Source organism: Phyllopteryx taeniolatus, chromosome 1 (genome assembly GCF_024500385.1).
Source record: "Phyllopteryx taeniolatus isolate TA_2022b chromosome 1, UOR_Ptae_1.2, whole genome shotgun sequence".
NCBI classification, from domain to species: Eukaryota; Metazoa; Chordata; class Actinopteri; order Syngnathiformes; family Syngnathidae; genus Phyllopteryx; species Phyllopteryx taeniolatus.
Window position 1 is genome coordinate 18350277 of NC_084502.1, and position 22329 is coordinate 18372605.

A 22329-nucleotide genomic window follows, 5' to 3' on the forward strand; every position below is an offset into this window, starting at 1 on the left:
AGTTTATAATTGGACTTTCATTGCTCTCATTAAGCTGCAGGTGCACCAAATTAAGTGTCTAGTGAGTGTACTCATGAGCATCCAAGTCTAATTAGATTTTGTGGACTGTATGCACCAACGAGACTCCCAAGCACTAGCAGCTGTGGTGTCTCTCCTCCTTTTGTGAGGTTGAAGTCAGGGTACATGTTTTTATCTCGGCCTCCTCGCTATCTTTAGTCGTAGTGGAGTGCCTAACATTAGCCTATCTGTCATGGAAGCGGATAGTATTTTTAGTGTTGGGGCGGGGGGGTGGTTGAAGCCCAGTGGAAGCAGCTGCTCACACTATCAGTGCCCTCAGAATGCATCTCTCTCTCCCAGGATCCCAGACAATGCCGGTGTCTGACGGACACACTGGTCATTCACTTGTCAAAGCACAGGGAGACAAACAGGACAAGAAAACTGACCACTGACTTCTCGTCCTTATTAAGTGCAGAAAAGCGAAGAATCTTTCTTCGTAAGGGAAGTAATCAATTAAAGAAGGGCCATAACGTCAGTAGAATTAAAATGTTACCAGTCTAAGAAGGGGGGACCGTCAGGCCCTGCAGCAAACATCTCACAAAAAAGGTAAGTCTAGTTTGTGGTAGCTTGATCTCTAACATTGGAATTAACAACACTCTTAAGTCATAAGTTGCCTAGCATGTGCCCACACTCACCATCCTGAAGCAGGATCTCTGTTAGCCACTAAACAGTTTGCCCGACACATGGTCAGCTCACTAGTCCCTTTTTTTAGACACACTACTTTTCTGAGTCACAGCGCCAACTGAAATTGAAAGACCTATTAAATTGATAAACTTAGAAATAAGCAAACCTGTAAAACTTACATATGTGTTAATTTGCCATTAGATCTTATTTCCTCATTCAACGACAAAAGAGTGACATCATGGACATTTTTGGAGGCGCGCCTCGGGTTTTGGGCTACCCGCGACCTGTGGTGGTACAATGCGGGACGGATGCCACTCTCAAGTGCCAAATCGGCGGAGACCCTCGTCCTGACGTTATGTGGGAGTGCAAAAACATCCAGATCATCACTGAAGGACGCTACAAGCTCTCCGAGGAGGGAAAGTTCTACCTGTTGAGCATCAGTGGTGTGAGAGAAATGGATGCTGGCCAATACATCTGCAAAGCTAGAAACAGTGTCGGGGAAACCTATGCTGCAGCCTCCCTCAAAGTCGTGGCAAATGACCAGCAACTGGAAGATAATGGCATCAAGCAGCACAAGACAGAAAATGGGCAGGTAAATGGAGTCAGCAAATTGGAGAATGGAGACCACAGGGAAGAGAATGGAGCACACAAGTTTGACCAGGAGGTTGACTTGGAATCGGATGATAAACCGAGGTTCCTTATCAAGCCCCTATCGTTGCGAGTGGGCAGAGGAGAGGACGCTGCCTTCTCCTGCAAGGTTTGGGGCACGCCTTTGCCAGACGTAGTTTGGGAAAAAGATGCCAAGAAACTGAATGACATCTTTGAGAGCTCTCACTTCTCTATTAGCGTTCAAGACGGAGGATGGTTCCAGCTTAAGGTTTATCGAACGCGCATGCCTGATAAGGGTGTTTACACCTGCAAGGCCACGAACCGCAATGGCGAGGCCCTGGCTGGGGCCGTCCTCCTTGTTGACCCTGTGCCAGAGCGAGAGGACAACAGAAAGTCCAGCCATTGGTCACCAAAACACAGAGGGGGGAAGCTCGGTTTGTCAAAGCTCAGGGAGGAGCCACCGCTCAGTACATCAAAGGTCAAGAAGTTTGTGGTGGCAGAAGGGAAACACGCCAAGTTCCGCTGCTTTGTCACAGGGAAGCCGAAGCCAGAGATCATCTGGAAGAAGGATGGATCGCCCCTTGATCCTGGGAGGCGCCATCTCATATTTGAGGACAGAGAAGGTTATTACACACTGAAGGTTTTGTATTGTAAAGTTCAGGACACGGGACTGTATGCATGTGTAGCATCCAATGCTCTTGGAAACACTCTCAGTGCCGTTCATCTGTCAGTCAAAGGTAAGATAGAACCAATTTAATACTAATTAATAATGAAGTGTTAAATCAGTTCAATCAGAAAATTGGTCATTATCTGATTCTATAATACACATAATTGTTTGGACTACTTTGTTTATTTTACTTCAGTGTCTGATTTTCCATCCATGCATTTTTATACCACTTATCACAGGAAAGCTAGAGCCTATCCCAGCTGCCTTTGAGATGTGGGCTACACCTTGGATTGGTCATCTGTCAATCACCGGACTCACATACAGACAGACATTCACACTCACTAAGGCCCCTATGGGGAATTTTAAGTATTTAACTTAACATACACTGTAGGTTTTGGACTGTCGGAAGGGAGGTAGTGGGTTTACCAGTACACAACTCATACAAGCACAGGGCAAACTTTTAAACGCCACAGAGATTCATATCCAAATACATACATGGAAAGGTAAATGTGTTTGGGCACATCCTTCCATTTCTCTACCCCATATTCTGTTCAGTGTCATTGGGGACCTTGTATATCCCATCTGACAGACAACCATTTTCACTCACATTCACAATTATAATACCAATACAGTATATATTGTAGGCCCTCCTGTATGCATGCTCATTTGGAAAGTTGTACTTCCTCCCACATTCCCAAAAATTTCACGTTAGGTTAATAGAAAAAGGTGTGAATGTGATTGACTGGCAACCATGTAGTCCAGGGTGCACCCCGCGGCCAAAGTCAGCTGCGACATGATAGGGATACAGGCCTCCCCGCTGACTACAGAAAAGGGATGGATATACAGTATGCATGCTCAGAGAGATGGTTATAGATAGATAGATAGATAGATAGATAGATAGATAGATAGATAGATAGATAGATAGATAGATAGATAGATAGATAGATAGATAGATAGATAGATAGATAGATAGATAGATAGATAGACAGACAGACAGACAGACAGACAGACAGACACATTCATTTCCCAAATGTGGCCGTTGAAAGTAAAACAAAATATGGTCCTCTCTTTGCTCTTGAGGCCCACATGTGAGATTTAAGCATCCATTAAAAGATGTGGAGGCAAGGGAAAGCAATGTTGCTGTTCTGGAATGCGAGGTTCCTGATGAGTCAGTCCTGGCCACCTGGTACCGTGAGGATGAAAGACTGATGCCCAGCAGTAAATATGGGATTGAGCAGCAAGGCACTAGGCGAAGACTCACCATCCAAGATGTGGAAATAGACGATGATGGAGTGTATCTCTGCGAGATGCTAGATGGAGCAAAGAGCATAGCAGAGCTGTCGGTCAAAGGTATTCGCCATCAGGTCATCTGATATCTCTGTGAGCATCATCGTGATGATGGCAACCACCCGTATGAATCCTCACAAAAACTGTTGCTTTCTCAGGTAAAATCCTACGTAAACTTCCACGAAAGGTGGAGGTGTTGGAGGGTGAGAATGCTGCATTCTGTGTGGAAGTGGAGGACGAAGACATGGAGATCCATTGGTTCAAAAATGGGCTAAAACTGCACGAGACGCACCAGACAATCCTTAAATCTTTTGGAAAGACCCACGTTCTTGTCTTTGTCAATGTGGTCCACCAAGACTCAGGGGTGGTGACTTTTGTCACTGGACGATCCAAGACATCGTCACGTCTTAAAGTCAGAGGTATGCTGTCATTTTATGTATTCACACTTTGTTTCTTTTAGGTAATCTTTGTGGTGGCCTGGTGGGGTTTTACAAAATACCTAACAAACCTTTGCAGTGACAAAAGTCTGTTTTCACATGTGGGTTCATCTGTTCTTACATTTATTTTTTAATACGTCGACCTGGACTTTGTTATAATGGGTTGATGTTACTAACACATCTTATTGACAATCCAAGCACTTACATAAAAAAAAAAATAGCTCAATTTTCTATAAATCCCTATTGTTTATAAAAGGCGAACTTTCAAATTTGATTAAATTTGATTGTCTGTGGTTTAATCAGGACCTGATTCAGATTGCTCATGTAGCAATAATATTTAACGTGAAATACCATTTAACACATCTAAATGCTTATTCTCTATATGTTGTATTACATGTGTATGTGTCTGTGTGTGTGTGTGTGTTGGGAGTTACTACGTTCCCTTATCTCATGAACAAATGTTGGTAGTCATTGACTTTGCAGGTGTCCCGTTTTATCACCATGGCAGAGATCTACTAGCTCTACTGCTCTTATATTTTGATTGAAAGAAAACCGATGAAAGCATTTTTTTCTGATACAATCACCCATGTTTTTCTTGAAGCCACAAGACACTGCCCACCAATCTGTCCGCTTGGAGTCAAAATGGATCTGGATGGGCCAAATGGCGCTCTGCTATCCTGGGTTCCTGCACCGAACAACCAGACGACTCGTTCCATCTTTGTAGTGGAGAGACAGGAAGTGGGCTCACAAGAGTGGCAGAAATGCTTTACCTCTGAGAAAGCCACCTCCACTGAGATCTACAGTGACAGTATACCGTCGGAGGGAGACTACCGCTTCAGAGTGTGCTGCATCAACAAGTATGGCCGCAGTGGCCATGTAGTGTTTCCCAAAGTTATCCATCTGGGTAGGTTGTACTATATTCTGTGGATAAATGAATAAAGCTGCGAAATGCGACAAATAATTTGTGAAATCTGATTAGAAATAATGATATTTCTTGCTTTATTTAGTTCCGGGAACAAAGATTTGCAGTCCCCTTCAAGACCTGGAGGTTACAGAAGGAGAGGACGCTGTCTTTTCCATTGTGCTGTCAGCCTCACTAGTTGGTACCTGGTTTTTTAACAGTGCCCAACTGCAAGACGGTGGAAGATACTCGATAAAACAGTCCAAAACACAGCACACATTGGTAATCCATGAAACTCTCACTGCAGAGGACAAGGCAGAGATCACGTTTATCGCCAACGGGTTGCGAAATTCAGCGGCTCTCGTAGTTAAACGTACGTGTAGCAGTCTAGTGATTATTATTGTCAAACTGAGCCTTAGGTGAATTCCTTATGTTGAGTATGTGCTTGTCTCTTTGCAGCCGCAATCATGAAATTCAGCCCTTTGTTGGAATCTGACAGTACCAAGAGGGTGGAGACCGGTGAGGTCATTGTTCTCTACTGCGAAGTATCACATCCTTCAGCTAAAGTATGTTGGTACAAAGATGGTGAGGAGTTACAGATGAGCGATGGCCTGAACATTCAATCAGATGGGAACATGAGGAGAATTGTGATTCAGTCAGCTGAGAAACATCACGTTGGAGTTTATACGTGCCAGACATCAGGCGATGTCATCACATTCATGGTTGAAGTTGCAGGTAAAGTGTCTGAACAAATGCTATACTTTTTATTGTGAATAAAATAACCTATAGTTCATTTCCCGGAGATTAAATTCAAAATTTAAATACACTCTGCACCATCACTTTCATTTCTGCGTCGTCCATCGTTGCTGCTGTAATTTTCTTAGGCATTTTACCTGTCTCTCTTTTCTCTCTTTCTGTCCCTTATTAAACCATCCACTGTTTGGTGACATTGCCAAACTGCAACTCTCCTGTTCTGGCACTACACAATAAAAAAATCTCATATGCATGACTCAGATGCCAAGCAAGAGAGAGAAAAATGTGCTTTGCAACATCTAACTGGGACCTTAAGCTCTTGGCCTTGCCTACAATGATACGTCAGTAAAACCTTTCTCCACTGTTGTTCCAGGTCCTCCTGTGGAGTTCATTCCAGGATCTGAGGAAGACCTTCATAAGAACAGCATGGAGCTTGACCCTGTGGTGCTGCTCTGCCATGTCTCCAGAGAGGATGCTCAAGTTATGTGGTAAAAAGACCCTTCAGAATAAACAAGACCAATTAATCTGGTGCACCTTTAGGCGCTGCTATGTTATAATCTCTTTGCTTAATCAAGTTGGCTGTTGGCGACTGGTTAGCAGGTCGACCTCACAGTTCTGAGGACTGGGGTTCAAATCCGACCTCGTGTTCTCCCCATGCCTCTGTGGGTTTTCTCCGAGTACTCCGTTTTCCTTCCTATAGAGGAATAAAGTTGATGAGCCACACAATGAAGTTATGGGAAAGAGTAGTGGAGGCTAGACTCAGGACAGAAGTGAGTATTTGCGAGCAACAGTATGGTTTCATGCCTAGAAAGAGTACCACAGATGCATTATTTGCCTTGAGGATGTTGATGGAAAAGTACAGAGAAGGTCAGAAGGAGCTACATTGTGTCTTTGTAGATCTAGAGAAAGCCTATGACAGAGTACCCAGAGAGGAACTGTGGTACTGCATGCGGAAGTCTGGAGTGGCAGAGAAGTATGTTAGAATAATACAGGACATGTACGAGGGCAGCAGAACAGCGGTGAGGTGTGCTGTCGGTGTGACAGAAGAATTTAAGGTGGACGTGGGACTGCATCAGGGATCAGCCCTGAGCCCCTTCCTTTTTGCAGTGGTGATGGATAGGCTGACAGATGAGGTTAGACTGGAATCCCCGTGGACCATGATGTTTGCAGATGACATTGTGATCTGCAGTGAAAGCAGGGAGCAGCTGGAGGAACAGTTAGAAAGATGGAGGCATGCACTGGAAAGAAGAGGAATGAAGATTAGCCGAAGTAAAACAGAATATATGTGCATGAATGAGAGGGGTGGTGGGGGAAAAATGAGGCTACAGGGAGAAGAGATGGCAAGGGTAGAGGACTTTAAATACTTGGGGTCAACCGTCCAGAGCAATGGTGAGTGTGGTCAGGAAGTGAAGAAACGGGTCCAAGCAGGTTGGAACGGGTGGAGGAAGGTGTCAGGTGTGTTATGTGACAGAAGAGTCTCTGCTAGGATGAAGGGCAAAGTTTATAAAACAGTGGTGAGGCCAGCCATGATGTATGGATTAGAGACAGTGGCACTGAAGAGAAAACAGGAAGCAGAGCTGGAGGTGGCGGAAATGAAGATGTTGAGGTTCGCTCTCGGAGTGACCAGGTTGGATAAAATTAGAAATGAGCTCATCAGAGGGACAGCCAAGGTTCGATGTTTTGGAGACAAAGTTAGAGAGAGCAGACTTCAATGGTTTGGACACGTCCAGAGGAGAGAGAGTGAGTATATTGGTAGAAGGATGATGAGGATGGAGCTGCCAGGCAAGAGAGCTAGAGGAAGACCAAAGAGAAGGTTGATGGATGTCGTGAGGGAAGACATGTTGGCAGTTGGTGTTCGAGAGGAGGATGCAGGAGATAGGCTCTCATGGCAAAGGATGACGCGCTGTGGCGACCCCTAACGGGACAAGCCGAAAAGAAAAGAAGAAGACTCCGTTTTCCTCCCGCATCCCCAAAACATGAATGGTTGGTTAATTGAAGACTAAATTTTCCATAGGTGTGAATGTGAATGGGAGTGTGAATGATTGTTTGTATATATGTGCCCTGCAATTGGCTGGCCACCAGTTCAGGGTGTACCCCGCCTCTCGCCCAGAGTCAGCTGGGATGGGCTCCAGTACGCCCAAGTGAGGACAAGTGGTACGGAAGATGAATGAATTAATGAAAATCGGCTGTTGCTTTTTTCATACAGTGGGTACGGAAAGTATTCAGACCCCCTTAAATTTTTCACTCTTTGTTATTTTGCAGCCATTTGCTAAAATCATTTAAGGTAATTTTGTTCTCATTAATGTACACACAGCACCCCCATATTGACAGAAAAAAACTGAATTGTTTAAATTTTTGCAGATTTATTAAAAAAGAAAAACTGAAATATCACACAGCCATAAGTATTCAGACCCTTTGCTGTGACACTCATATATTTAACTTGGGTACTGTCCATTTCTTCTGATCATCCTTGAGATGGTTCTGCACCTTCATTGGAGTCCAGCTGTGTTTGATTATACTGGTTGGGCTTGATTAGGAAAGCCACACAACTGTCTATAGAAGACCTTACAGCTCACAGTGCATGTCTCAGAGCAAATAGGAATCCTGAGGTCAAAGGAACTGCCTGAAGAGCTCAGAAACAGAATTGTGGCAAGGCATAGATCGGCCCAAGGTTACAAAAAAAAATTTTTTTGCTGCACTTAAGGTTCCTAAGAACACAGTGGCCTCCATAATCCTTAAATGGAAGACATTTGGGATGACCCTAACCCTTCAAAGAGCTTGCTGTCCGGCCAAACTGAACAACCGGGGGAGAAGAGCCTAGGTGAGAGCGGTAAAGAAGTACCCAAAGATCACTGTGGCTGAGCGCCAAAGAAAGTTCTAGAAAGTTAACCATCACTGCAGCCTTCCACCAGTCGGGGTTTTATGGCAGAGTGGCCCGACGGGAGCCTCTCCTCAGTGCAAGACACATGAAAGCCCGCATGGAGTTTGCTAAAAAAAAACACCTGAAGGACTCCAAGATGGTGAGAAATAAAATTCTCTGTTCTGCTGAGACCAAGGTAGAACTTTTTGGCCTGAATTTTAAGTGGTATGTGTGGAGAAAACCAAGCACTGCTCATCACCTGTCCAATACAGTCCCAACAGTGAAGCATGGTGGTGGCAGCATCATGCTGTGGGGGTGTTTTTCAGCTGCAGGGACAGGACGACTGGTTGCAATTGAAGGAAAGATTTCAGTTTTTCTGCAAAGATTTCAACAATTCCGTCTTTTTCTGTCAATATGGGGTGCTATGTGTATATTACTCATAATCAGAATCATCTTTATTTGCCAAGTATGTCCAAAAAACACACAAGGAATTTGTCTCTGGAAGTTGGAGCCGCTCTAGTACAACAACAGACAGTCAATTGACAGATAACACTTTTGAGACATAAAGACATTGACAAAAAAACAAAACAGTCACTGAGCAGTAAAGATTTGCTAGTTATCTGGTAATGCCGGTACATATTTTTTTTTTTTTTTGACAATTGTGCAAAAAGATGCAGAGTCCTCTAGCACTTAGAGCAGTTCGAATGACTAATATTGCAATAGTCCGGTGAAATGACCATTGTGCAAAGGGCGCCAAGACTTCAAGGAGTATATGTGGTTTAAAGTGACGAGTAGTGCGATAATCTGGGACAATGTTGGTTGATACTCCTCAATCAGTGTGCAAATGGAGCAGATGCTACTCTGGCATGAGTGGCCAGTATTGGTCAACAACAGATATGCAAATAGTGCAGCGTGGCGAGACAACTTCAGTGAGTGCACAAGTAATGTATAATTGGCCCCACAGAAATGTGACAATGAACTCAAGTCAAAAAATTGCCAGCATGTTGCAATGGAATTGTAGGTTAGCTGTTTAAGAAGTTGATGAGGAAGAAAATGAAATTCAACGATTTTAGCAAATGGCTGCAATATAACATCCATCCATCCATCCATCCATTTTCTGAGCCGCTTATCCTCACTAGGGTCGCGGGCGTGCTGGAGCCTATCCCAGCTGTCACGGGCAGGAGGCGGGGTACACCCTGAACTGGTTGCCAGCCAATCACAGGGCACATACAAACAGACAACCATTCGTACTCAAAGTCACACCTACGGGCAATTTAGAGTCTCCAATTTATGCATGTTTTTGGGATGTGGGAGGAAACCGGAGTGCCCGGAGAAAACCCACGCAGGCACGGGGAGAACATGCAAACTCCACACAGTCGGGGCCGGGGATTGAACCAGGGTCCTCAGAACTGTGAGGCTGACGGTCTAACCAGTCGTCCACCATGCCGCTTGCAATATAACAAAGAGTGAAAAATATTAAGGGGGTCTGAATACTTTCCGTGCCCACTGTATATATATATTTATTCACTAATACAATACTGTGTTTGTACTTTGCAGTGGTGCTGAACAAATTACACTGGAAGCTATTTTAATACAGTATAGTATTGTATAGTGTTACAGTTCATGCCTACAGTAGTAGGCATGAGAAGGGTTACACTATTAGAAGCCGCCATCAGTATGATGAAGCGCAGTTGCACACCACCGCAAACTACGACTACATTGATCAACATATTTTAAGTTACTATATATCAGAGAGGCGGAATGGTGAACGATAATCTGGAACAATGTTGGTTGTGCAAATGTTGCAGATACTCCTCAATCAGTGCGCAAATGGAGCAGATGCTACTCTGGCATGAGTGGTCAGTATTGGTCAACAACAGATATGCAAATAGTGCAGCGTGGTGAGACAACTACAGCGAGTGCAAGTAATGTATAATTGGCCCCACAGAAATGTGACAACGAACTCAAGTAAAAAAATTGCCAGCATGTAATGGAATTCTAGGTCAGGTGTTTAAGAAGTTAATCGCAAGAGGGAAGAAGCTGTTGGAACGTCTGCTAGTTCGCGTTTGCATTGATCGGTCGCGCCTACCTGAGGGAAGGAGCTGGAAGAGCTAGTGACCGGGATGCGGAGGGTCCGAGAGGATTTTGCACACTCTTGTCTTAGTTCTGGCAGCGTGCAAGTCCTCAAGGATGGGTAGGGGGGTACCGACAATCCTTTCAGCAGTTTTGATTGTCCGTTGCAGTCGGAGTTTGTCCTTTTTTGTAGCAGCACCAAACCAGACTGTGATGGAAGAACACAGGACTGATTTGATGACCGCTGTGTAGAACTGCCTCAGCAGCTCCGGTGGCAGGCCGTGCTTTCTCAGAAGCCGCAGGAAGTACATCCTCTGCTGGGCCTTTTTGAGGACGGAGTTGATGTTGGTCGCCCACTTCAGGTCCTGAGAGACTGTAATTCCCAGGAACTTGAAGGTCTCGACGTTGACACAAGGCAGCTGGACAACGTGAGGGTCAGCTGTGGCGAAGGATGCCTCCTGAAGTCCACGATCATCTCTACAGTCTTGAGCGTGTTCAGCTCCAGGTTGTGTCGGCCGCACCACAGCTCCAGCCGCTCCGCTTCCTGTCGATATGCAGACTCGTCACCGTCCTTGATGAGGCCGATGACAGTGGTGTCATCTGCAAACTTCAGGAGTTTAACAGTCGGGTGCGCTGAGGTGCAGTTGTTCGTGTAGAGAGAGAAGAGCAGCGGAGAGAGGACACAACCCCCAGTGCTGATGCTGGGTGTGGATGAGGTGGTTTGCTTCATTGGTCCACTTTTTCACTGTAGGATTCGCGCATTTAAGTTCTTGCCTGTACGTTGGTATTAAGTGAATTAAGCAGTGATCAGACGAGCCCAGGGCTGCACGAGGTATAGCACGGTATGCGTTTTTTAGCATAGTGTAGCAGTGGTGTAAAATTTTATTTTCCCTGGTAGGACAGTCGATGTGCTGCTTGTATTTAGGGAGTTCGTGCTTGAGTTTAGCTTTGTTAAAGTCCCCGAGGATAATGAGAGGTGAGTCCGGGTGTTTTTTTTCAATTTCGTTGACTTGTTCGGCGAGCATTACCAGTGCGGCGTTCGTGTTAGCTTGAGGCGGAATGTAGACGCCAGCCAGGATGAATGATGCGAACTCACGCGGCGAGTAGAATGGCTTACATTTCAATAACAGCGACTCCAAATGCGGGCTGCAGTGTGTGCTGAGCTCCGTGACGTCCGTAGACCATTTTTCGTTGATATAGAAGCATATCCCGCCGCCCTTTGTTTTCCCCGATGAGTCCATGTCGCGGTCTGCTCGATGAATATCTGTGCCCTCTCTTGCGGAGTTTCACCTGAATGCCGGCTCGCTTCCCTCTGTGGCGCCGTTTCCGTCTCCATGCGCCGAAAACTGCGGACGCCGCCCCGGTAAGTAACTCGGGGAAAAAACTGAGCAGATTTGCGAAAGTTGGTGAAAGAAAGTCCGGAGTAGCCTCCTTGATGTGAGTCGTGTAATGTCTCCAAAGGTGAATGAAAAACACACACAAAAAAAACAATACTAGAGAGCGCGTTACCAAGGCGACCACACTGGTAGGCGCCATCTTGGATTGAGGGGGAAAAATAACTTAAATGATTTTAGCTAATGGCTGCAATATAGCAAAGAGTGAAAAAATTAAGGGGTTCTGAATACCTTCCATACCCACTGTAAGTCTGTACCTGGTATGGTCTGGTACAGGTACAAGGACGGTTGTGAAATTGAACCCAGTGACAACATCACTCTACAGGCAGAGGGAACCCTAAGAAGGCTGATTATCCGCTCTGCTGAAACCTCTGATGCGGGCAGCTACACCTGCCAAGCGGAAAACAACAGCATGGAGTTCTCTGTCAATGTCAGAGGTGTGTTGCAGGGGGGAAAAATAGTGTGACACGGAAAGAAAAAAGTTATTTTTTTCAAACAACAACAAACTAATTTCGGTAATTCTCCACAGAACCCCCAGTGATGATTGTGGACCCTGAAGATGATATCATGATTGAGCGCTACATTTCGGAAGACATTCACATGCAGTGCGAGTTGTCCCGCTCAGGTGGAAAGGTGCAGTGGTTCAAGAATGGTGAGCAGGTGGAGGAGGGCGGCAATATCCAGCTGACAAGAGAGGGTCCCTACAGACGGCTGACCATCCTCTGCAGCAAGGTGGAGGATGGGGGGGAGTATATCTGCGAGACAAATGGGGACTCTGTATTCTTTCAACTGATCGTCACAAGTAAAAAATGAAATTTGACTTAACAGTAGACATATACTGCATGATTAATATGTAGGTTCCATGTTCGTTATGCATATTTTCTTTCTGCACCAGAGCCTCCTGTACGAATCATTTCCCCCACTGATTCAGAGCTTAAAATCACCCACTTGGCGTCCACCGAGCTACAGCTCAGCTGTGAGATCTCATGTTCTGACGCTCATGTCACATGGTACAAAGACAGTCTGGAAGTAGAGGAGGGTCCAAACCTCATACTGGAAGTGGATGGGGCAGAACGTCGGCTGGTTATTCCTGTGGCCTCCATAAAGGATGTGGGAGAGTTTGTATGTGAGACTGAACATGACTCTGTTGCCTTCATGGTGACTATTAAAGGTAGGAATTAAGGTAGCTGTTTAACCTGAAGATACTCATGTAAAATGTTAATTAATGTTGATTTTTTTTAATTCATTTAGAGCAACCAGTGGTGCTTTCCCGTCCTACAAACACATCAGGGAAGGTGGAGTGTTTAGCAGGGAAGACAGTCGTACTGGAGGTCAAGGCATCACGCCTCAATGCAGAAGTGAAGTGGCTGCTAAATGGCCAAGAAATAGAGGGGAGTCATTTTGTGACCATCACGAAGAATGGATTACTCCGTCATCTTGAAATCCACTCTCCTTCTCCAGCGGATTCTGGCACATATAGCTGCGATGCTGTCGATGACAAGCTTGACTTTCAGGTCACAATTTCAGGTATGGCATCTCGTCAGCTTTAAGTATTGAATGATTGTTTATTTTTTATGAATGCAACTTGTTTTATGTGTAATTCTGCAACCTCAGAGCCGCCAGTGAATATCTTAAAGAAGTCTGAGATTGACACAAACCTCAAAGTTCTGAGGTCTGATGACATTGTGCTGGAATGTGAGCTCTCCAGAGGCAATGCCAAAACCAAATGGTACAAGGATGGCTGTCGTATTGAGTGCGACGGAAGATTCTGTGAGGAGGAGGAAGGTGCTTTTCGCTCTCTTGTCATTCTCAATGCTGAGCTCAGAGACTCCGGGGAATACTTTCTGGATGCTGAAGACGATAACATCACCTTCCAGGTTACAGTTCAAGGTAGAATTTAATTTACTGAAGAAAATCAAGGCATCACATTTGGAAAAATAAACTTACAACCTTTTCTCTGCCTCAGAACCTCCAGTGACCATTGTGGGCAACTCTAAAGACGCTGACTTCCAGGAGATGGCAGCAGGCGATGACCTAATCCTGGCTTGTGAGGTGTCCCATGAAAATGCTCCTGTCCAGTGGTACTGCAATGACAAGCTGCTTGTCAATGACTCCCGCACCAATATAGAATGCTACGGCACTCTGAGGAAAATCATCATTTCAAATGTTCAATCTTCGGATTCCGGAAAGTATATATGTGATGCAGTAGACGACAAGATGATCAGTATTGTTAGGATTCAAGGTAAAGCCATTCCCTCAAGTACTTGGTCCATTGCAGGTCATACAGTATAGGGAACTAATTTACTCTTTTCTGGTTTTCTTAAAGAACCTCTGGTGACATTCCTCAGTAAGGAAGATGACATTGTTGTGACTGGCTATGAGGCAGAAAGTGTGACCTTGACCAGCTTTGTGTCCAAGGAGAGCGCTCTGGTGCGCTGGCTAAAAGACTGGACACCGGTTGAAGGTGAGCGCTTTCAGGCACTCATGGAAAGTCATAGGCGTACCCTCACCATCGCACCTTTAAGACGCTCGGATGCTGGCGAGTACACCTGTGACGTCCACACAGACCAAATTCACTTCAGCCTGCTGGTAAAAGGTACAAATAATTTTTGTTACAACATTGGATACTATAATGTGGAATCTCAGAGTAAAAATAAATCATTTAAATCTCTGATTTGCAGGAATGAGAATAAAGTTTGTAAGGCCAATGCAAGACACTGTGGCCCATGCTGACGGAATGGTGACCCTTCGCTGTGAAGTGTGCAAACCCAAAGCAGACGTGCAGTGGTTGAAGAATGGTGTGGAGGTGGTTCCAAACAGGAGGGTATCCATTCGAGCAGATGGAGTCGAGCGATGCTTGACCATACATCGTTTGACAAGAGAAGATTCAGGGGAGTACGCCTGCGAGTCCAGAGATGACCGCACGGTGGCGAGACTTACTGTAAAGAGTAAGCATTCCTTCATGTTTCCATTGTATCCAGGGGTGGGTAGAGTAGCCCAATATTGTACTCAAGTAAGAGTACTGTTACTTTAGAATAACATGAATCAAGTAAAAGTAAAAAGTAGTCCTCCAAATAATTGCTTGCGTAAGAGTAAGTGAAAAAAAACAAATCAAGTACTATGTAACTAGTGAGTAACTTCTGATTTATTTTTTAAATCAGAGCATGAATGACAAATAAAATAAAATGTGTACAACTCAACTGATTTATTTTTGTATCTTTTTGAGAGGGGAGGTAAAAATAAACAACTGAAATTAACTTGAATGTGATTGACTTGGACTTGACATTTAACTTGCTGCCTTCTTGGCCAGGTCAACATTGCAAAAGAGATGCTCTGTTTTAAATGGTATTTTACCTGGTTAAATAAAGTTTAAATAAAATAAGTGAAAATAAATCCAGTTGTACAAGGATACACTCCCTCTTATAACTGACGTGGCTGTGTTCAGAAGTAACAGATCACATTCAAACTCATGTTCAATGGGAGTCCCCACAAACACCCACACACCTGCCACCATTTCAATTTTAAGTGGAAAAAAACAACACTTGCATTGGGCTTTACAGACACATTATTTTCTTTATCCACTAAAATGACTGAATGAAGATGTGTGTGTGAGAGAGAGAGAGAGAGAGAGAGCGAGAGAGAGAGAGAGAACAAGATCCATGTTTTACAGTTACTTGTGACCATAAAATAGTACTAATGTTGCCATATGCACAGCCAAAACATCTGCAACATTCCGCAAAATATTTTCTCAAGTTAGAAGTGGGCTGAAATTTCCATGTTTGGGCAGTGACAAAATTACTCTGCATGTTAAAGCTGTTGTTTTCCATTGTCTGTAATGTCAACACGAGTCACGGGCGGCTGTCACGACTCACTTTGATTGGCCCGCGAAGCCCGATAGAAGACTGTGTGCGGACAAACACTTTTTTGTGTTGTTTGATTGGTGAACTTAATTCAAAAATCACTATGGTAAACACGGTGGATTGGAGCAACAGCGCCCGATGGGCAAGTCGAAAATGAAAGTCTAAAATTAGATTGCGCATTGATAAATGAGGCGGCACGGTGATGACTGGTTAGAGCCTCTGCCTCACAGTTCTGAGGACCGGGGTTCAATCCCCAGCCCCGCCTGTGTGGAGTTTGCATGTTCTCCCCGTGCCTGTGTGGGTTTTCTCCGGGCACTCCAGTTTCCTCCCACATCCCAGAAACATGCATGGAAGGTTAATTGACAACTCTAAATTGCCCGTAGGTGTGAATGTGAGTGCAAATAGTTGTTTGTTTATATGTGCCCTGCGATTGGCTGGCAAACAGTTCAGTGTACCCCGCCTCCTGCCTGATGATAGCAGAAAATGGATGGATGGATAGATTGATAAATGAAAGTAGCGAATGAATAAAAGCAGCGAACAAATAAAAGTACCATTTCTTCTTAACATAAATACCTAGTAAGTAAAAAGTATAATTAATTTAAAAAAATAAATTAAATTAATAAAAAGTACAATTTATCCAAAATGTTACTTGAGTAAATGTAACGGAGTAAATGTAACACGTTCCTACCCACCTCTGATTGTACCTCAAATTTAGTACATGATTCATACACATTGTTCTGTCACCTCAGTGCCCCGGGTGGTTGAGTTCCTGACTGAGCTTCAAAACACCACTGTTCTAGAAGGAGAAGATGCTACCTTTAAATGTATGGTTTCACCCGAGGATGTGCAGTTGGTCTGGTTCATGGACAATGAGATGATCAACTCCAGTGACCATGTCCAGGTCGCAAAGAATGGTCTGTGCCACACCTTAGTGATAAAAAAGTGCCACATGTTGGACTGTTCCAAAATCACAGCTGAAGCTGAAGGAACAACAAGCAAAGCTAGCCTCAGAGTCCAAGGTATATGTATTAGAAGCAAAATGAGACTATGAGCTACTTTTCCCCCCTGAAATATCTAAATTGGCTTGCATGATTTTGATGTCTCCATCCTCCATGTTCAGAGGCTCAGGTTATGTTTACAAAGAAAATGGATGCTGTCATGGCAGAAGAATTTGGTGATGCCACCCTGGAGACAGAGATCAGCCTTGAGACAGGCGAGGTGCAGTGGATGAGACAGGGCGTGGTTATCCAGGCCGGGCCTCGATATTCACTCAACCAGAATGAATGTAAACGCAGTCTGACCATCTACAATCTAAATCTGTCAGACCGCGGAACCTACCGTTGTGAGACTCTGCATGACAGAACCCAGGTCAAACTAAACGTAGAGCGTAAGTGGTCAAGTGAAATGTTGTCAGGGTCCAGGACCATTTCCAGACTTTTGAAAAAAATAATAATAATAAATTCCTCATTCTACCTTCTCATCAAATGTAGCCCGTAAAATCTCCATCCGTAAAGGCCTGACAGACCAGGAAACCTTAGAACGTGAGACGGCATCCTTTGAGGTGGAGTTGTCCCACACTGACGTGCAGGGCAATTGGCAGAAGGGTGGTATCCGGGTGAAGCCAAACAACCAGTTCAGGGTGAGTACCAATGGGCGAGTCCATGGCCTCACCCTTTCCAACCTCACCCTGGAGGACACAGGTACCATTGCCTTCTCAGCAGAAGGGGTGCGCACGACTGCCAGGCTCACAGTCAAAGGTAACAAGAGTATTTTCTGTTTCCACTGTTTTCTGTATAACTGATTGATAACATTAACAGAGACTCCAGTTACCATCCTAAAAGCTCTGGTTGATGTCCATGTGGAAGAAGAATTTCCTGCCACTCTGGAGTGCGAATTATCTCGACAAAACATAGAAGTCAGATGGTTCAAGGTATTTTGAATATGGAATGAACTTTAAAATAGACAAAACATAAGAGCTACCTACAGTTCAACCCAGATGTTTACATACACTAAGTAAAAAGACTCCCACGTTTTTTGTTCTCACTGTCTGACACAAAATCTGACTAAACTTTCCGTTTTGGGTCAATTAGGCTTACCAAAATTATATTTGCTAAATGCCAGAATAATGAAGAAAGGATTTTTTTAAAGACAATTTTTAACAAAGACAAACTTTCTTCACAGTGAGAAGTTTACACACATTTCGTTAGTATTTGGTACCATTGCCTTTCAACTGTATTCATCCATCCATTTTCTGAGCCGCTTCTCCTCACTAGGGTCGCGGGCGTGCTGGAGCCTATCCCAGCTGTCATCGGGCAGCCTGAACTGGTTGCCAGCCAATCGCAGGGCACATACAAACAAACAACCATTCGCACTCCCAGTCACACCTACGGGCAATTTAGAGTCTCCAATTAATGCATGTTTTTGGGATGTGGGAGGAAACCGGAGTGCCCGGAGAAAACCCACGCAGGCACGGGGAGAACATGCAAACTCCACACAGGCGGGGCCAGGGATTGAACCCATACATTTTCATTAGGATTTCAATCAGGTCTTTGTGAGGGCCACTCCAAAACATTGATTTTGTTATTCTTAATCCACTTTGTAACCAGTTTGGCAGTATTGTGTGTGTGTGTGTTTTTGTTTTGTTTGTTTTTTTAAACCTGTCTTGCTCGGTTGCTAGGTCATGCAGAATGTTGGATCTGTATGTCTTTTATGCCGGAACAGTTTTTCTGTGCCACGGTGGAGTTAAGGTCTTTGTCTCTTTGCACATTTGCAAACTGTAATTTGTCTTTTTTGTTTCTTTTAGAGTAATGGCTTCTACCTGGCAAAGTGGCTTTTCAGTCCATGTCTGGACAGAACTCATTTCACTGTGGATAATAACACACTCCTACCAGCTTCAGCCAGCACCTCCACAAGGTCTTTTGGTTTTGTATTTGGTTGATATGCACATTTAGCACAAAAGCACTTTCCTCTCTGGGACCCCAAACCCGTCTCTTTCTTTGGCAGTATGATGGCTGGCCATTTCCATGATGTTTATATTTGAGTATAATAGTTTGAACAAATGACCATGGAACCTTCAAGCATCTGGAAATTGCACCCAAGGATGAAGTAGAATTGTGCAAGTCCACAATTCTATTATTGATATCTTGGCTGATTTCTTTTGACTTTCCCATAATGTTACACACGGGTGTGCCTTCAAATACATCCACAGGTGTCTCTCTAAGTTACTCAGATGTTGTCAATAAACCTGTCAGAAGCCTCCGAAGACATGACATCATCTGGATTCATCTGGATTTTCCCAAATTGTTTAAAGGCATAGTACTGGTCATCTTACTGTATGTAAACTTCTGACTGACGAATTGTCTAAATAATCCTTGTCTCATTATTTAGACTTTTAGCAAATATAAATAATTTTGGTAATCCTAATTGACCTAAAACAGGTATATTTTAGTCTGATGTCATATCAGACAGTGAGGATAAAATGTATATTTTTATATAATACATGTATGTATTACTGTATGTCCATCTTCAATGATGAATCAGAGCGGGACTGAGCTGAAGCCAGGCAAGAACTGTCGGATCTATTCCATGGGGCGAAACAAGTTCTGTCAGATCCTGCAGTGCTCTCTGGCGGACTCTGGCATCTACACCTGTGACGTGGGGGAAAGCAGCACTTCCTGTACACTGGAGGTTTATGGTGAGAGTCTGAAAAAAAAAAAATTGCAAGCATATATATTCATTATGAATGTTTCCTCTGATCCAATCCTGTTTACGTCACGCAAAGAGCATGAACTGAAGATTCTGCAGGATCTGGAGGACCTATACATTCAGGAAGATCAGAATGCAGTCTTTATGTGTGAGGTTTCCCTGAATGATGTGAGCGGGGAGTGGTATAAGGATGGCCACAAGATCCGGCCCACCAGCACCATCAAGACCCGCACAGAAGGTCATTTTGCACCACATACGTTATTGTTGATATCTATGAAAATTACAATTATTCCTTCCATCCACTTAGCCTGTTTAATTTATATTCCAGGTGTAATATGATGAAAGGTGACATACACCATGGACTGTTCACCAATCTATCAAACGACTCGCATAAAAGCCTCTTTCACACTGTTAATGACAGTGGGAAACTCAAAATCTGACGAAGAATATTCATCTTAATTATTGTCAAAACTAATAAGACTCATCTCTAGAGCTCGGTCTCACCATTTAAATTCCCAATCGCTATTCGCAATGACAGCAACGAATGTATAGCGAATCACAATCAAATCGTTACTCCAAAATAAAGACAGGTCATTGTCCAACAAATGAAAAATCCAATTTGATTATTTGAAAACTATCTATATCCCCTGGTTAAGTCATGTTTGCAATTTTTTGGGGTCGCAGATTTTGTCACAACACTATAAAAGACAGCTGACGAATTTTGGCTGGTGCAAGCAACCACTTTTCCCGCCAGAAAAGGCTGTTGCCAAAATGTTTCTTTTTAGTTTAAAATGTCTTACTTGAACCAGGATTCCTCACTGCATCGTGGCCGTAGTCTGTTTTAAGACAGTCTCTGTGCAATAAAATGCTTGAATCCACACTGGCTGGTGTTTGTTTGACTAAGACAACTAGTTGGCTTAGCTGCTAGTTAGCAGTAGCAGGCTAGCTCTTGTCAATCATCTGCCATGCTGTGTTGAATGAATCTTGCATAACTTTATCTAATTCATCTGCCACGGTCGCAGTCTGTCATGAAGATCCGTGCAGCTCCACGCAGCCATCGGATGGTTCTGCAAAGATTATCGTCTCGGGGATAGAATTGCTGTACCTGAGACTACTGATCTCTGTGAAACGTGGCTACAACTGCGCATATGCGCAGTAAGTCAAAATGGCGGTGGAAGTAAGACAAAGCGTTGCAGCGCTCGTCATCATAAAATACGTACTTTGATTCATTTTATTCGAATGCGATACTTATGATTCAGGATTCATGTTTTAATTGGGATTCGCTCGTCACTCCGAATTCCCACTGATTTGTTCGTAGCAATACTCATGTTAAAAAGTTCGTTTTTTTGGAACATTTTCACTTGTTTCAAACTATTTTTTTATTTGAAATAAGTATAAAAATAAAATAAAATCTCTGACGCAAGAAAAAAATATTTGCTCCACTGGCAATTTTTTTTCTACGTATTTCAAGTAAAAATTAGCTTGATACAAGTGAAAAGAGTCTTAAAACAACTTTACTTTTTAGATGAGTTCAGTAATAAGATTAGTTTTGAGACTTTTTACTAAAAATAAAACATATTCTTGGTACGATTTTGAGGTTTTGCAGTGTGGACATACTACTGCTCAGTCACAGTCTATGACTGACTAGTATGTCTCGATCACAATGGCTCAACCAGTCACAATCGCTCTGTGAGTCTGGTGCATTAAGTGGGAAACTGTCCTATGCAAAAGTTAGATATGTCAACCACTACATTGCAACTTGACACGAGGCAATGACATCTTTCATTCTTTTCTTTCAGGGACCAAACACTTCCTGCTGATGTGCAGCGTCAAAGCTGAGGATGCTGGAGAAATACGCTTTGTAAGCAGAGACGTTGAATCTACTGCTTATCTCGAAGTAGAAGGTACAACTCCCAGGATAGTCCTCTGTGGTTTGGAAGGTCAATATCTTAAGAATGTCTCGTCTTGCTACAGAACTGCCGGCATCCATTGTCAAACCGTTGCGGGACAGGACAGCATTGGAGAAACACCGCGTCATCCTGGAGTGCACCGTTTCCTCTGCTCGCTGTAGTGCTACCTGGTACCGCGGCAAGGAGAGGATTGTCCCCTCTGATCGAGTGGATCTCGTAGTCGACGGTTGCTCCCATAAACTTGTGATCCAGCAGGTGGCGGTGGACGATGAGGACATCTATAGCATTGAGGTTGGGGCGCATACCTCCAAAGCCAAACTCATGGTGGAAGGTAAGAACAGTGAACCGATTAATTCCATATATGTTACATCACGTTTGCTATGTATTTTTTTGTTGTTGTTGTCAATAATAACAAACAAGAATATATTCTTAATGTGCAGCCCAAGAACTTGTGGTGGTGCGGGAGCTAGAGGACGTGGAAGTAGCCGAGAATGAACCAGCAGTTTTCCAGTGCGAGGTGTCTGTAGCTATCAGCAGAACCCCGGTTTGGACGCTGAACGGCGAGAACATTCAGCCTGGCCCCTCGGTGCGCCTGGAAAACCACGGCACTATGCACAAACTCACGCTGAAGCACACCAGTGTGGACTTGAGTGGTGTGGTTAAGTTCAGTGTAGGCAAAGCAAAGAGCAGCGCCAGTCTCAGTGTGAGAGAATGCAAATGATCTGAAACTCAAAGCCGGCCTCTATTTGCTTGATTTTATTTATTTTTTTAACACTCACACTTTTTACCTGCCCCATTTCAAGTTGACGCTATTTAACAGAGGTGGAAGTCAGTCACATACAGTATATGCAAGTCATAAATGTCAAGTCTTAACCTTCGAGTTGCAAGCAAGTCCCAAGTTACTGTGGCAAAAAAAAAAAAAAAAAAAAAAAAGGCCAAGTAGAGCCCCCACTAAATTTCAAGCAAGTTGAGTCAAGTCATTACTTTGGTTAAGCAAGTCAGAAATCAAGTTATACAATCTTGCTCACTCACAATATATATTCGCACATTAGCCATTTTGCATGTACTGTAGTTAGCTGTAGTCCTACTAACACTTCTAACAATGGTAGTTTTTTTAAATTGTCCCTACCAATCTGTATTGTCTATTAATTTATTGTCTTCACAATTAAACCCATACCAGACATAAAGCTAC

The 22329-nt window shown here is 43.8% G+C and overlaps 1 protein-coding gene across 2 annotated transcripts; it reads left to right on the top strand.

Annotated features, from left to right (window-relative positions):
* The first annotated feature begins 354 nt into the window (after positions 1-354).
* Positions 355-22329, top strand: obsl1a (obscurin like cytoskeletal adaptor 1a). 2 transcript variants are annotated; one of them, XM_061777483.1, is made up of 25 exons: positions 355-603; positions 883-2027; positions 3038-3307; positions 3403-3663; positions 4283-4585; positions 4689-4955; positions 5042-5317; positions 5709-5823; positions 11939-12099; positions 12192-12464; positions 12558-12833; positions 12914-13189; positions 13277-13552; positions 13629-13904; positions 13989-14258; positions 14344-14610; positions 16272-16541; positions 16643-16909; positions 17013-17279; positions 17340-17452; positions 19063-19216; positions 19304-19465; positions 21027-21131; positions 21202-21468; positions 21578-22329. In XM_061777483.1, exons 2-25 carry the CDS (start codon positions 920-922, stop codon positions 21856-21858), a joined length of 6561 nt encoding a protein of 2186 aa, XP_061633467.1. In that variant the 5' UTR covers positions 355-603; positions 883-919; the 3' UTR covers positions 21859-22329. The 2 variants fall into 2 exon arrangements, with proteins under 2 accessions (XP_061633467.1, XP_061633474.1); XM_061777490.1 differs by lacking the exons at positions 19063-19216; positions 19304-19465; positions 21027-21131; positions 21202-21468; positions 21578-22329 and adding an exon at positions 18326-19042.